A 14,784-nucleotide genomic window follows, 5' to 3' on the forward strand; every position below is an offset into this window, starting at 1 on the left:
TATTATTCAAAGTTCTAGTTTTGTACACAGTTCTTGTCAGGTTTGTTGATGATGTTACACTCTGTTTGGTCTTATTGTCTTTAGTTCATTAATTAGGTTAGTTTAGGTTAGTTTTCCCTAGTATGCAGTGATTTTTAGTTTAGGTATCTAGTTTTCTGTGTGTTAGTTTTGTGCTTACGCAGCACATTGGTTATATTTTCCTTGGTATTAATTTTTTTATAAGAACCATTGATTATTAGTTCTGCCTACAGGTCATGCATTTGGGTCCTCCCTCTAGGCTTTTCCGTAGGTCTCAGCAGCCCTGGCTCTCCAGCCAGGTTTGCTGCTGTATAAACCAGTACTACACATCTAGAGCTTTAGAGTTAGAGTCTTACAGCAGATGCAAATGGTGATGAAAATACAATTTAACTTAGACAGAGGATTTAATATTTACCAGCTTTATTATGACATGAGTAGTAGCACCCGTTTAGCATTTGAAAAATAATCAATTTCTAGTTTAAACAGTGTTTTTGTTCTATCACCAGCACAATGTTTAATTTCTTAGGTAACCCTGTGTTTTAAAATGAAGACATTCTGGAGATGACAGAGGCTAAATTATCAGACATTTACTAAAGTTTTAAATGTCCAAATGCTCATAATGTGCTGGTTTACATTATTTTTTCTGCCACACAGGTATAGACGTCTGTCTTAAAGCAGCAGCACTGCACTGATGGGCACTTGTCACGCTGAGACACACAAAGCAGAAATACTTGTTACAACGAGGACAGGTAACATTTCTACACCCATTGCAATGTTGCTGCAGGATGCCACAGGTGGGACACGCTCTGATGGACGGACACTTCACAGAGCTGAGCATCATTTCTGGGCAGGTCTGCAGCATATGCAGTGAATGAATGCGGAAGCCGTCGTTGTGGTGGTTCAGACCACTGTGACCACTCTGATCTGAACCAGAGTTTGTCCTCATGGCTTTTTCAAAGAGCTTCTTTTCTTCAGGGGTCAGTAGAGCCATTTTACAAACCTCCTCATAAGACCATTCTACGTTACAGCCAGTTTGTCCACACACGAACCCGCTTCTACCCTGAATGGAAAGATTATTACATAAACATGTAAAAAAATCTTTACAAACACATTTCCTTTCCTTCCAAATGTACTTTAGCAGATTGTTTTGTGGTTCTCTGAACAAGGCTCTTGTAAATATGACCAAACATACTGTACAAGTACAACCATTACTCTTATCAGTCACTGAGTGAATAAACACTTGGCATTTATTACTGTGTCAAAATGAAGAAAACAATCTTACCAGTCATTGATACAAACTTACCTCATCAAGTAGCTTCATACACCATTTAGTGAGAGATGTGGGAGTGACAGCGTGACCACAGGACATCAGAGCTCTACGAGACCTGAACCCTTCATATAGAACTGAGGGAAACACAAAATCTGTTACACTGGGAGATGCCATTCAGAAATTACATTTTAATACTGAATGTTACAGCATAACCCATAGATATATGTTTGATTATAAATATCATGTTTGAATATGTTCTTTCACTCACAGTCTAATTCATCCTCTGTTTCCACAAACTTAAGTGTGGGGTCACTGGGGTTGTAGCGCTTCTCTTCTCTCAATGCTGTAGAATAATGAGAATGTGAGTCACAGCTTCCAGATTTATTAATTAAGTGCTTTTATAATACTGTATAATTGGGTAATTTTCCTGTAAAGTGTAGTGATTTCATGTCTCTCTACTGTATATGTCAGATACACTGATTCTGAGTGAGTGATGAACACTTTGGTAAAAATCACTCATCCCATTGTTTTTTACCAAAACGACGCCTAAAGCAGTCAAGTTCATCCAGGGACACAGCATCTCTACGTTGTGCTGCTGAAACAGAAGAAAGACAGGTTGAGGATGTTGTAAATGTGGATGAAAATGTTCCCATTATTAGGTGAAATCAAAATCATGATCTCGCCTAGGGCGCCACAACGCCTTATTGGTCAGAGCCGGAGCTGAGTTTAGTCTTTTTATGACAGTTTTCTATCCTGTTGGCACAGACGGTGCAGGAGCAAATATTTAGCAGCGGGCTCCAGAAAAACATTATGTTTGAGCTTTAACAGACTCAACAGACGTCTCACATTGAATTCACTCAGACAACAGGGAAGATGCAGCTGTTGATCCTCGGTTATAGTTTCATCCTGAAATGCCACATTTTCTAAACAGTTAAAACACAGGCCTAAATAGTGGCTCCATTGTTACAATAACACATAGTTTTGCCTTCAGACAACACAACTTAAAAACAAATATATGAACACGTCCAATCAGTCTTTACACAGTGGACAACAAAATACAAAACACTAATCTCAGTGTTATGTCAAATTTGCTTTTGGGCCCAGATAAAGAAATGCTTTGATGCAATTTTTATTTAATCCATGGCATTCATATTTTCTTAAACTGAAAAAGAAGGGGAAGCTTCCAATCACCAACCCACCCTCAGTGGGGCTTTGTACAGGATTAGTTTGATGCAGCGGGAATATGTTTTTTTTATCACAGTTAAAGAATGAAAAATGTTCAAATGTGTTACAAAAATGTAATCACTCCTGCATTACCTTTAAAGGACTCGTCGCAAGGCAGTTTTGATCATTTTTCCAAACTGGCTTGTTTAGCTTCTAGCAAATGTTATACTGTAAAGATAAGGTAACCTGAATGTTAAGTTATGGCAACTGTATGTTTCTTCTTAGGTCAAAATGTTTCACTACTAATTCAAGAGTAATGAAACGACCTAAGAAGAAAGCAATCCAGTTGCCTTGACTCCACATTCAGATTTCACTTTTTATAGTAGTATACTGTTTATGAAGATTACAGTAACAGTAAAATGCGTGGGTTGGTTGATGGTATTATACTGCAAATTATATATTCTACATAGCACATTACTGTATTTTTTAACAGTAATAAGCTGTTTTTCTACATTACAGTAGGTACATTTAAAAAAAACGGTGCAATGTTGGCAACAGTAGTTTACTGTAAATTAACAGGGAAATCTTTTACTGTGCACTTCTTGAAACTACGTCTCGCATTTTCAATAATAATCTCAAATCCACCATCTCACCAAATTTTACGAACACCACTCCAAATGTATTTTCAGGTGAAAATTAATCTTTGCACCATTTCATTTCACTTTTGGACCAAAACCATTTACTTTGGCTCCAAACCAGCTGAAACTGCACATCCTTCAGCTTTTGAGCTGTAAATATGTACCTATGTTATGTATTATTAAATATTACTATTATTTTTTTAATCAATCCTGCACAATTTTTTTGCTGTCTTGTGGCTGTTCCAGCAATTTAACTTCCCCACTCTGGAATCAATAAAGTTTATCTTATTTTACCTTATCTTGAAGTGCTTATTAGCACTATTAATAGAAAATACGTCAGATTTCCCCGTTAACTTCAAACTGATGATTTCCCCCCTTTACCTTTCACAAACGCTGCATTTCTCCTTCATGCTGCGTCAGACCCCGTGCTCAGTAAATTGTAGGCAACCAGTAAGATGTGTCACACAGTCAGTAGCCCATTCAAACACTGTAATCCACCTTATTTATTATTTTGTTATTTCATGACAAATGTCTCCTACTTTATTGCAGTATTAATTACCTGAGATCCTGGGTAACACGTTGACTTGTGCCTCTGTCTGTGCCATCCTGCTTTCACCGACCCACCTTCCTTCAAGTGGCAACCACCTCCTCATTTTGTGTTTTTTGTCGTGAGGCTTCTATAAAGTTCAATCTTGTTATGACAGGTGAGGACAGTGTGTTTTGTTTATAGACTCTGCCTCACAAAGCTTTTACTTTTGTTCTCGACCCTTCTCGGTGTATCAATGAATGACAACCTGGAAAGTACCTTTTCATATCCTGTTGGCACAGACGGTACAGAAGCAAATATTTAGACCTACAGGGAAGCTGCATCTTTCACTCCTCAGTTTCCAAGTTATGTAGTTTCACCCTATATAGAAAAAACTGCGATTGTTACACCATGAAAACGGAGGAACGCTAGTGACATATCTTGTCATCTAGGGGGAACCCCAAAAATCATCAACAAAGCACAACAACCATGAAATCGCCACATCACCACATCATTATGTACATCCCACTACATCAAAGTAAATTTACAGTCATGCTGTTTAAAGTAAATCATTTCACCCATGAAGTGTCCAGACACTAAACATCAGTCCACTGCTGACACTCAGCTTCTCCACAGTTGGGTTTTATGACTCTGCATTCAATTAAGGTCAAATTAATTAATGAAACATAATGTGATCAGTTACAAATCACAATCAGTAAAGACAAGATGCTTTGCTATTCTCAAATTACTTCATCACTGTGCAGTAAAGAATATGAATATTAATACAAACTCACATCATCCAGTAGCTTTAGACAACGTGACCACAGGACATCAGAGCTCTACGAGACTTAAACCCATGGAAACACAAAAATACTGTGACATAAAAAATGCTCTACCAGATCACGAGTTGTGTATCGTCTCCTTAGCTGCGCTGAGAATAACAGAGATTTGTTCAGCCTAATCCATAAACATAAACTGTGGATCATAAAAAGGTTCTGAACATTTCTACTTACAGTCTAATTTGTCCTCTGTGTCCACAAACGTAAGTGTGGGGTCCTGAGGGTCCTGTGACTCAGTACTGTAACAAACAGATCAATTTCATTGTGTAGTGTAAACTGGTATGTGTACTTTCCTAAAATAATAGAGAAGTTGTATATGTTTGTAGGTCAGAGTTAGGAGAAATTGTTTCTGACCCTTGATGATTTATTTGCTGTCCAAATAAACCCATGCCCTCTGCTGTAATCAGCCATGGCTCGGTCAGACTACAGAGCTGGACCCAAATGCACGGCTCAGAGACGAGGTCTGAGGTGAAGTCACTGGAGGTGAAAGCATCAATGATTTGAATTGTTAAATCACACAAATAGAACTAGTAATTTCTGCTCAGGATGTTGTAGCAATCCACGTCTGGACCTAGGTAACTTAACACAACGTGTGAGCTTCACTCCCTTCCACAGAAACAAAGCTGCGATTCACCACAAGATAAGAATACACACAATTCCTGTCTATTCCACATGACACTGTTTCCTCTCACAACAGAACTGTAACTTTAGCATAAACAACACACATATGGTTAAGTGCACATCAAAAGACCATGGATACTTTCAGGTGACACCACCTAAATCTCACCAGGGTCCTCCTCTGCCTTAACACTAACCAGACCAAAACTTGTCTCATAATTTCTCTACCAAGACTCACTCCATGGACTCTCCCACTCGCCCAGGAGATCTGGATTGTAAACCAGGAATGTGAAGTAATAAAAGGAAAACTCTTCATTTGGACACAGGTTCTGGTTCAGATGTAGCAGAACCTTCAACTGTCAAGAAACAGATGCCATTGTATTCTGTGGACAAAATGTTTTCATTTGATATTAGATGTGATGTTTAATGCCTGATCTACAGATTTGCCAGGAAATTCCTCAAGAACAACAAAGGGACTTCAACTTATCACCATGTTTTCCTTTGTGTGTAGGCACAAAGTTGAAATACAGATACTCACCTTCTTTACTTCTTTTAATCTGTGCAACATAGACTATGTCCACCAGCTACAATTAGGTATCCTCATTATTGTATCACATTTTTAAGTGTTACAATTGTTTATTTAGTAATGTCCCGATTAGGTCATTTATAATTTGATTTTTCTTGCATTTATTATCCGTGTATGTTTTAGTGTTTACTTGGTGTTACATAAAACAAGACCAGTCATGATGAATAACATTTCATTTGTTACAGCGTTTTAAGGGACCACATACAGTATAAGACCTTAATATTCTATGCATTTAATACTGCTGTTTAACCATTCTGACTTCTCTGCTTATTTGAGTATCAAATTGATCGTTACATGTGTATTGTGTTATGGTGTGATGGAACTTTGAGCTTGATGAAAAGAGGAAAGCTTAGTTATCCCCGATTTATGAGCAATCGAAATCCAATAGTTTGATTCCTGATCTGAGGAGGTGGAACTCTTCACCACTGGTTGAACTCATTTCTCCGCCCTGCAGTGACCACTGCTCCAGGGGTATTTAAACCAGTGACACCCTAGTGGAATTGGATTTCCCTCTATCTTCAAACTTCTTTCACCTTTTCTTTTTGCGTCGCATTTCATTTTTTGAATTTTCCTTTGTTCTTAAATTTTGTAAACCTAAGTTAAACTTAGAAACACGAACGAGCAGCAAATTTTGTTAGTTTAGAAGGTCATCTTAAGAAACTGAAACTATTACAACCAGTCCTTAATTGACTTGCTATTTTTGATTGAACTAATTAAATTAGATTCCAGCCCGTTTCCTTTTTGGGCCAGTTTAAGCAGCGCTGACGCTTTGAAACACCTTGAAAGTCCAGCCTGGCTGACTGTTACTTCGCTGACCCCGAGCCGTCATCATCACCGCGGGCGACGATTCCTGGCCCAGAGGCCGTGGCACCTGGACCAGAGAGGGCACGTCTGCTCAACCAAGCCGGTAACGGGAGACGCTGCACAGCGGCTACAGCTCCAAACTAAGGCAAGACGAACATCTCTAATCTTCTGAGAAGTCTGGTGTTTCTCAAAGCGCTAGAATTGAACATTCCAAATCCATTAGTTATCCTTAGATTCGAATTAGAGACAAATACTCTTTTCACTTGATCAAAGCCATCACACACTCATGTCTTGACCATTCTTTGTGTTTTCACTCATTGATTCTTTTACTGTTCATCATCTCATTCTGATCGTTCTCTCATTGTCTGTTCTGTTTATTAGAGTATTTCCATATTATTTCCATATATGTTATTCATATATCCAGTAGTGTTAGATTAATAAAACGTTAAAAGGAATCTGGTTTTGTGTGCATTGTTCTTCAGATTTAAGCAGAGGTCACTGAACCGCAACAAGAATTCACGGCATAAGAGACTGATTTGGTTTTATCACAAATTTTATCAAGTTGTTATTGTTGTTCATAACTAGTAACTCATTGAAGTGACATCTGGCGTTGGCTAGATTGATACAAGCGTGGTTTCAGCTTTAAAACAAACCTGGTGCCCCAACTTCGAGGTATATTAATGTTTCTGCATTAATATCAGATTATTAATTTGAATCCGCTACAATGTTTTTCTCCTGCTTTATCTCAAGTTTTTGGCATGTGGTCATGCTATGGGATCAATGCATTTTTAATTAATTAATTTATTAAAAATGCACACAGAACATGATGGGAGTCAACATCCTATCTGCATGATTTGCAATGCAAAGTTAAGCAATTCTAGTCTAGTACCAGCAAAACTAAAGGAACAGCTCCTGTACCTGCATGAAAATGGGGAATACAAGCACACAACGCTTTCTGAATGAAGGTGAAGACAGCCAGATTCGACTTTGTACCCATCAATAAACCGATCCTCACAGCATCGTACGAAGTCGCTTACCCGATCGCAAAGCAGGGCAAACCGCACACCATTGGTGAAACAATCAAAACTAGCTGTGTTGAAGATGGTGAATCTGATGCTGGGAAAAGGGGTCAAAGTTAAATTATCCTAAATTCCTCTTTCAAATGACACCAGCAGCAGCAGAATAGAAGACAGGAGCAAAGACATCGTGGCTGAAGTAGTTATGTAGTAGTAGGTTAAGAACCACTGTTCTAGATAAAACAGTTCAACTAGCAGACATACTGCATATTAGCTTTAACACTATGGGCCCTATTTTCTGCCATTGTAGGAGGTGGGTGTGGGGAGGAGGGTATAGCTGTCATACAGAGTATATCTCTGCAACCATAAGGGCTATTTGAATGCATTTGGTGTCATAGTGTAGGGGACACCTGTGAGAGGATATGAGGTGTAAATATTAGTTTATGTGTTACTGGGGAAAAGTTAATGAACTTGGAACACATAAAAATAAGAATAATTCCAAATATTCATTATTCTAAATATGACGCATTGTCAAATGTTTGTAGCTGTCAGGAAAATTAACAACTGATTAATAATAAAAAATAAGTTGTGCTTGGACAAAACAAGTATACTACTCAATAAGTATGTTTTAAGTATGTTTTTAATAAGCAAAGACATACTAAAATACATAACCAACATGGGAATTTCCAGAGCAGTTCACGTGTTAATTAAATGAAATGAAAAGTGGAAGCTTTTAGCTGTGGGCGGAGCCAGAACAGTTTACAACTATCAGTGTACAGAACAGTGTTTAAACCAAAACAAGGTCCTCAATCCTCAGAATCACAAAGACAACAAACCTGAAGACATTCCATCACAGAAGCAACATGGGCGACGTGGCTGTGTTTAATGCTGCAGGTGCGAAAACCTGGATCGAGCTGAGCGACGACATCCTGAATGTGAAGCAGCTCAAACAGAGAGCAGTGGATGCTCTGCCCTGGACCCCAGGTAGGTTCACAAACACACATGGAGCCAAGAGAAGTAAAAGGAACGATATGACAGTGTTAACTATAAAGCTAAAGCATAATGCAATGCAATATGACCAACATCCTAAAACTGTAGCTAACAATTAGTTCCCGGACGTATCAATAATGAATCAAAAGCTTCATAGAACACTTTCTGTGTTGCCATGTTTGATTCCAGCTCATGAATCCACCTACAGCTTGTTTGAGCTTCACTTTGTTTAAGTCTCAGATATCAGACTGTGTGTTCTCTGTCTGTAGGTCAACATGTGGACAACGTGCAGCTGATCCTGGATGGCCGGACGCTGGAGGAGACCACTCCTCTGTCTAAGTGCACCTTCCTGCCGTCTTCAGCCATTCACCTGGTGCTGAAGGTCCACGGAGGATGAACTGTCTCACAGACACTGCCGCCGCTGCATCACTTAGATCCTCAGGGCACTTTACCGATCATCTTTTTACGTTTATGCTTTTGGGACTTTAATATTAGAAAATTATTATCTGTCCAATAACTGCTGGGAAAGTCTGTTCTGCTTGGTCATTCCAACATTGTCCTCGTTTTTTCTTGTCACCTCCATTGGTTTGTAATGACAATAACCTTTATCTTGCTCAAAATTTTGAACCTGCACAACAATAAAGCTTTTCTTTAGTATTTTGTTATCGCATTGGTTTATTACAACCACAGTCATTTCCAGTAAACAGACCTTCAAGTTAGTCAAACACTGGGCTGGTCTCATTCCATCAGATGCATCTCAGGTACTTTTCCATTATCACCTCAGATAACAGACAACAAAGCTGAGTTGCTGAATGAGGAAATGTCACCATCACAAAAGCACAAAATGATTTGTTGAGGTCATTGAAGAAACACATGCATGTACACATTGATTGTTGTAGGACAGTGTGTTTAAACCAAGAATTTAGTCACAGTTAATATTAAGAAACAATATTTCAAAGAAAAACTGAAGCTCATCACTTTAGCTGCTGCGCCATCATGAATTCCTCCACACAGGTATAGACGTCTGTCTGGGAGCCACACGTCTATAACATGGCTCAAATTCTTCACTATAAATGTTATTTATAGTTTGATATTTAAGGTCAATCCTCAGATTCAGACAGTCGTCAGTGAGCTTCAGACACACAAAACAAAACTCCCACTTACAGCGAGGACAGACCACGTTTTTACACTCTGTGTTGTGCTGTGGCATCCTGCTGCAGCAGGGACACACTTGGATGGGACATGCAGGTGGGACGCGCTCATTGGAGCTGGTAAATATCCGATTTCTGATTCCAGATTACATGTTGTCTTGTCATCTACACCGTCATCATCCTGATCCTCTGCTCTGTTTTATCTGTCAGGTCGTCAGTTTCTCCGTTTCTCCTCCCGTTCTCATCATTGTGTCTCATTATTTCCTGGCTTGTTTCCATCTCTGTCCTCCTCAATGTGTGGTTCATGTTGTCTGACATCAGCTCCACTGTCCTGATCCTCCACATTACACTCATGAGCTTCAGGCTTCCCTGGCTCAACATAGACTTTGATTAGCGTTTCTTCATTTTCACCAGTAAAACCAGTTTCTGCAGCGTCTTCATCATCTTCTACAGCTTCTTTAAACTCTTCTTTCTGTCTCATAGTCTCAGTACATGGACTCTGGTTGGTGTCACTTGTAGCAGGCAGGACACCTTCACAAGTGAACAACTCCCTGATGTCCTGACTAAAAGTATCAGCTGAAAGACAAATTTAAATGTTAATTCATGAAAGTAGAGTAGTAGAGAGTTTATCTCTATCTAATCTTGTTGATGTGCTACTGAACATGTGGTTAAATCTCTTACTTCTTTGTTTCCTGTAGAAAAGAAGATGAACCGTCTGGGAACTAGTGGGAGACAAGTGAGAGGAAGAAAAGATCACATTTGTATAAATAATAATTCATTATTAATAATGAAAATGGTGAAAAGCAAACAGATGAAAACGTACGTCTCAGTGTCACTGTGCTGGAACGGCTGGAACCCAACAAACAACAGAAACAAACGTTACAAACATGTGTAAACAACCGTGTGAACATCTGACTGGTTTCTATTATTTCACTAAAGCTGATCAGTCTCACCGATATGTGTGTGTTATTATGGTAGTTGTACCATCGACCATCATTAAGAGACACAATCACTGCATGACGTCCATCTTTGAGTTCACCCACATGATCCACGACAGCATAAAGCTCATACGTCTGATTCTGATCAATAAAGGCCACAAACATTAAAATCACACAAGAAGAAACAAGATAAAATATTAATATTAAAATAAACATTTACCTCTGAGATCTGTAAAGTGCGAGTAATCTTCACTGCTCGGTTGTTTTTGACAAACGTCATGTTACTATTGTTAAAGTCAAACCTCTTCAGCAGCAGAACTAAAACCTCTGGATGATGCTTCACCTCACATTTCTACCAGAAAAACATGATATTTATTATTAGACTGTTTGCATCTGTCAGATTATTGAACATGAATCTGAAACCTTATTATCACTCACAGTGATGACATCAATTGTGGAACAGCACCGTTCACAGGACACCTGGTCAGTGAGAGACTGCTTCAGTCCGTCCTCCTGAAAACACACTAGTGTTAAAGTAAAACAAGAAACTGGTTTGTTCTGATTGATTATTAATGAGCACAGACTCAGTTTGTCCTCAATGTTTGAAGGTTATTGAAAAATCTAGTTTTTGGTGGAAGCATTAGATACAACACTGCTCTGAATGATGAAAATGTTTTTGCATGTCGTCAGAGTTTTACCAAACTATATTCTTCACTGTTTGAATCCATCAGTGTGAGAGGAAGATGCCAAAGTGGTGATTCTCTGCTTCTCCCTGTCTCACATTTACAACATCTGGTCTGGGACTGAAACACAAACACAGATGATGAACCAGTCGCGTCTTTCTTCTAGTTTAACAGACTGGTTTTAATGTCAGCCATGTTTTACCTGTGAAGCCTGATGCATGTTGGGAAATGAGATCCTCTGGACGTCCTCAGCAGCTTCCTGTTCCTCAAACACTGACAGAGAGAAGAGCAGAAATCAACACGAGCTGTGTTTATGACATAACACTGTAAAAATATAAAACACTTAACAAACGTCTGACTGTGTTAAACCCTTCAGTGACAGGAAACAATAGATCTTATAACAGGACAGTTCATGTCCTGTTGTGTGTTTGCATCAGGCCTGTTGTATCAGCTGATACTGTACCTGTGGTGAGCAGCTTGGTTATGATGTCACAGGCGTCGACTGTGTGTCTGTGTAAGTCTCTAAGCAAGACTCTAAGAGTCATGATGTACCTGAAGCAAACACACAAAGGGTCAGACAGACAAATGTGCGGGGTTTAATCAGTCATGACTGACTTCATATAACAAACCGGTCCACAGCTTCTCTGAACTCTCTGGTCATGAACAGCACCTGCAGCAAACTGTTCAGGTAACTCGATTCTCCTTGGTTCAATAAACCGTGATATATAGGAGCTAATGAGGAGAAAAAGCAACATGAAGGAAAACTGGAAACATTGTAAAATCAACAGCTTCAACACATCCTGTATCTGACCTGAGGTCTGTCGTCCACCTGATGTCACACCTACATAAAAGATATAAAGTAAGTATCAGTTTGATGTGTTTGTTAAACTGTGTTTAAACATGAAGGAAACAATTGTCTTTTACTTGTCTGTTTCCTGTAGAATAGAAGATACGCGCTGTGGGACCTGGATGGAGAAAAGAGAAGAGCTAGAATGTTGTTTTTATATTCAGGATCATGTATGTGTTAAAAACCAACAGATAAAAACCCGCCTCTCAATGTGATCCACCTGGAACGGCTGGTAACTGAGCTGTGGAAGAAAAGGAGATTAAAACATCCTGAAACACTGATGTGGACCAACAATTATCAGCATCGTCAGAGTGAAGCTGATCAGTTTTACCAATGAGACGATGCCGTCATTGAAGTTGTACCATCGATCGTCGTCCTGAGACTTGATGGTTGCAGCATAATGTCCACCCCTGAGATCACCAGCGTGATCCACCACAGCATAGAGCTCATAGGTCTGGTTCTGATGGACCAATAGACATCACAGGCTTTAGGACCAGAGAAGAATAAAGATGCTGTAAACAAACAGTATAAGTACCTCTGGGAGGTTCAGAGTGACAGGAACAATCACAGCGCGGTTGTTTTTGACGTATCTCATGTAACGATAGTCAAAGTCAAACCTCTTCAGCAGCAGAACTAAAACCTCTGGATGATGCTTCACTTCACATGTCTGAAGCAAACACATGAACATGTTTTAATATGTTGTCATCAGCTGCTTATTAAATTATGAACATTAATAAACACTGTTAATGTTGGTGCATCAGACACGCTGTGATCACTCACAACAGTCGCGTCCACTTTGTCATCACACTCCTCACAGTACATCTGGTCCAGTCCACTGAAATGAGAATCTCTGAAAAACTCCCTGATGCCGTCCACCTGAAAAACACACTGATGTCACTGACAGCTGGAATCAGCTCAGGCACTGAATCACTGACCGGCTTAATTGGCACAAATATAAATAAATATCTGATAAAGAGGAGGGTTTTAAACAGCAGCCAGTGACAGATTGGGGTCAAGACCAAACTCCAGAACCAGTCTTTATAACATAAACACCATAAATGACACAGTGGCAGTAATTACACTGTGAAGGTAAACAGTCCATAAAGCAACTCAGCTTTCAGCATCACAGTGAACAAAGACTGTGATAATTACTGGCAATAAACGTGTATCTAGATTTGGTTCTTCAATAAGGAAATGCCTCAGGTTCAGAGAGGAGTCATGATACAAGTTATGATGGGGCAGAGAGACAGGAGAGACTAACTGATGTAAAAACTCAGTTCAACAGTTTAAACATTAAACTCATGAACAACATCTGCTAGTAAGTCAATCTCTTAATAGTATGTGACAAATGGAAACTATGAAACATACACTGTTATAAGTGACAATTAGTGGCTGGATAAACCTGAGACACTAACTTTTACTGACACGTAACCACATTAATGACACCAGCACCACAACTGGTGTTTGTCTTTAATAATGAACTTCACTTTGTGCATCAGACTGAGATCATACGTTCAATGCAACCATCTGCTAATGATGGTCATCAAGTCTAGGTTTCATTACACAGCGATGGTGGCGGCTGTTTATCTGTACAAGGTAAAGAGTAACTAAGTAAAGAGTAATGGTTCTGACCCAACATCACGCTGATGGTTCTTTACATTAGTCTTTGGTCTGTTTGACACCATGTGTTTAGTTCACAGACCGTCAGATTCTCACCACTTGATATTCTTCACTGTGGGAATCATTCAATGAGAGAGGAAGATGCCAGAAACGTGAGTCTGCAGGTTTCTGTGCTCCACACTGAGGATTATGACATATGGTCGTATGTGTCAATGCTCCGTGGAAGATCTGCAAACAAAACACAGACACTGATAAGTTTTAGTTTGGATCTGAGCGACTGTTTGACGTTAGTGATGTTTTTACCTGTGAAGCAGCTTCACTGGTTTGACTTAAGATCTTTACGTAGAACTCAGCAGCGTCTTGTTGTTCCCACACTGAGGAAACAGGAGCAGAGCGACCAATGAGCTCATTCAGACAAATGCTGATTGTGTGTGGTTCAGGACCCACATCCACAGGACTCTGATCAGCAGACGTGACGCTGACGCTGTTCTGCTGATCCTGTACCTCTGTCGATGCCCAGCTTGTTTAGGATTGTGTTGGTGCTGGGTGTGCGACGCTGCAGCTCATCAAACAGGTCTTTAAGGTGTCGATCCATGCAGGTGTTGTGTCTGAACAGAACACAGAGTCAGACCCAGAAATGCTCTCACACATGTAGATGTTGGACTGTGGAACAGACCTCTCCACAGCTTCTCTGAAGCCTTGGAACAGCTCCTGCTTCACATTGTTCAGGTAACAAGTGTCTCCTTGGTTTAATAAACCACCAGCGTTAACATCTGATGAGAGAAGACTGTTCATAAGCATAAAACACTGCATTTATACCAGATCTGGATCATCTGAACAGCAGCAAGTTTACCGTTGTACCGTAAGAAGTCCATATTTATTCTCTTATACAACACCTACATTTGCACGTCAGCAGTCTGTTGTTGACAATAAATGAATTACACATTAGGCTGCTATTACATAAACATGTATAAAACAGATGAAGTGCAGAAGCATGAGCTCACCTTCACTTTTTAGGTTCAGCATTTCTGTTTTCTGGTCTCTGTCTTTGGATTGAAGAAACACACTTTCTCTTT

The 14,784-nt window shown here is 39.5% G+C and overlaps 3 protein-coding genes across 4 annotated transcripts; all 3 read right to left on the reverse strand.

The window, feature by feature from the left end:
• Positions 1–437: 437 nt before the first annotated feature.
• Positions 438–3,842, reverse strand: LOC129603143 (uncharacterized). Of its 2 annotated transcripts, none has more exons than XM_055503118.1 (5): positions 3,650–3,842; positions 1,824–1,880; positions 1,557–1,631; positions 1,322–1,422; positions 438–1,078 (listed from the first exon to the last, which is right to left on the reverse strand). In XM_055503118.1, exons 1-5 carry the CDS (start codon positions 3,741–3,743, stop codon positions 653–655), a joined length of 753 nt encoding a protein of 250 aa, XP_055359093.1. In that variant the 5' UTR covers positions 3,744–3,842; the 3' UTR covers positions 438–652. The 2 variants fall into 2 exon arrangements, with proteins under 2 accessions (XP_055359093.1, XP_055359091.1); XM_055503116.1 differs by having other exon boundaries at positions 1,824–1,883.
• Positions 3,843–9,359: 5,517 nt separating this feature from the next.
• On the reverse strand, positions 9,360–12,240 carry LOC114867631 (putative ubiquitin carboxyl-terminal hydrolase 41). Its single transcript, XM_029170475.3, has 12 exons — positions 12,166–12,240; positions 12,053–12,082; positions 11,871–11,973; positions 11,705–11,793; positions 11,444–11,514; positions 11,257–11,361; positions 10,997–11,071; positions 10,779–10,910; positions 10,574–10,699; positions 10,444–10,469; positions 10,302–10,342; positions 9,360–10,196 (listed from the first exon to the last, which is right to left on the reverse strand). The coding sequence occupies exons 3-12, from the start codon at positions 11,900–11,902 to the stop codon at positions 9,865–9,867; spliced, it is 1,029 nt and encodes a 342-aa protein (XP_029026308.2). The 5' UTR covers positions 11,903–11,973; positions 12,053–12,082; positions 12,166–12,240; the 3' UTR covers positions 9,360–9,864.
• LOC129603813 (ubiquitin carboxyl-terminal hydrolase 47-like) lies at positions 12,204–14,740 on the reverse strand. Its single transcript, XM_055506970.1, has 9 exons — positions 14,562–14,740; positions 14,385–14,481; positions 14,213–14,316; positions 14,012–14,082; positions 13,805–13,936; positions 12,869–12,964; positions 12,624–12,755; positions 12,420–12,548; positions 12,204–12,329 (listed from the first exon to the last, which is right to left on the reverse strand). The coding sequence occupies exons 1-9, from the start codon at positions 14,581–14,583 to the stop codon at positions 12,255–12,257; spliced, it is 858 nt and encodes a 285-aa protein (XP_055362945.1). The 5' UTR covers positions 14,584–14,740; the 3' UTR covers positions 12,204–12,254.
• Positions 14,741–14,784: the final 44 nt, after the last annotated feature.

The sequence above is a fragment of the Betta splendens genome, chromosome 2 (genome assembly GCF_900634795.4).
Source record: "Betta splendens chromosome 2, fBetSpl5.4, whole genome shotgun sequence".
NCBI lineage: Eukaryota > Metazoa > Chordata > Actinopteri > Anabantiformes > Osphronemidae > Betta > Betta splendens.

Coding starts and splice junctions, on each gene's coding strand:
- LOC129603143 (XM_055503116.1), bottom strand. CDS start 3,743: ATGAGGAGGTGGTTGCCACTTGAAGGAAGGTGGGTCGGTGAAAGCAGG. Junction 1,884..3,649: donor CGTGTTACCCAGGATCTCAG/GTAATTAATACT, acceptor CTTCTGTTTCAG/CAGCACAACGTAGAGATGCT. Junction 1,632..1,823: donor CTGCTTTAGGCGTCGTTTTG/GTAAAAAACAAT, acceptor ATTATTCTACAG/CATTGAGAGAAGAGAAGCGC.
- LOC114867631 (XM_029170475.3), bottom strand. CDS start 11,902: ATGACCAGAGAGTTCAGAGAAGCTGTGGACCG. Junction 10,911..10,996: donor CCACAATTGATGTCATCACT/GTGAGTGATAAT, acceptor TTTTTCTGGTAG/AAATGTGAGGTGAAGCATCA. Junction 10,700..10,778: donor GCACTTTACAGATCTCAGAG/GTAAATGTTTAT, acceptor TTTATTGATCAG/AATCAGACGTATGAGCTTTA.
- LOC129603813 (XM_055506970.1), bottom strand. CDS start 14,583: ATGGACTTCTTACGGTACAACG. Junction 14,482..14,561: donor GGACTTCTTACGGTACAACG/GTAAACTTGCTG, acceptor TTCTCTCATCAG/ATGTTAACGCTGGTGGTTTA. Junction 12,330..12,419: donor ATGACGGCATCGTCTCATTG/GTAAAACTGATC, acceptor TTTCTTCCACAG/CTCAGTTACCAGCCGTTCCA.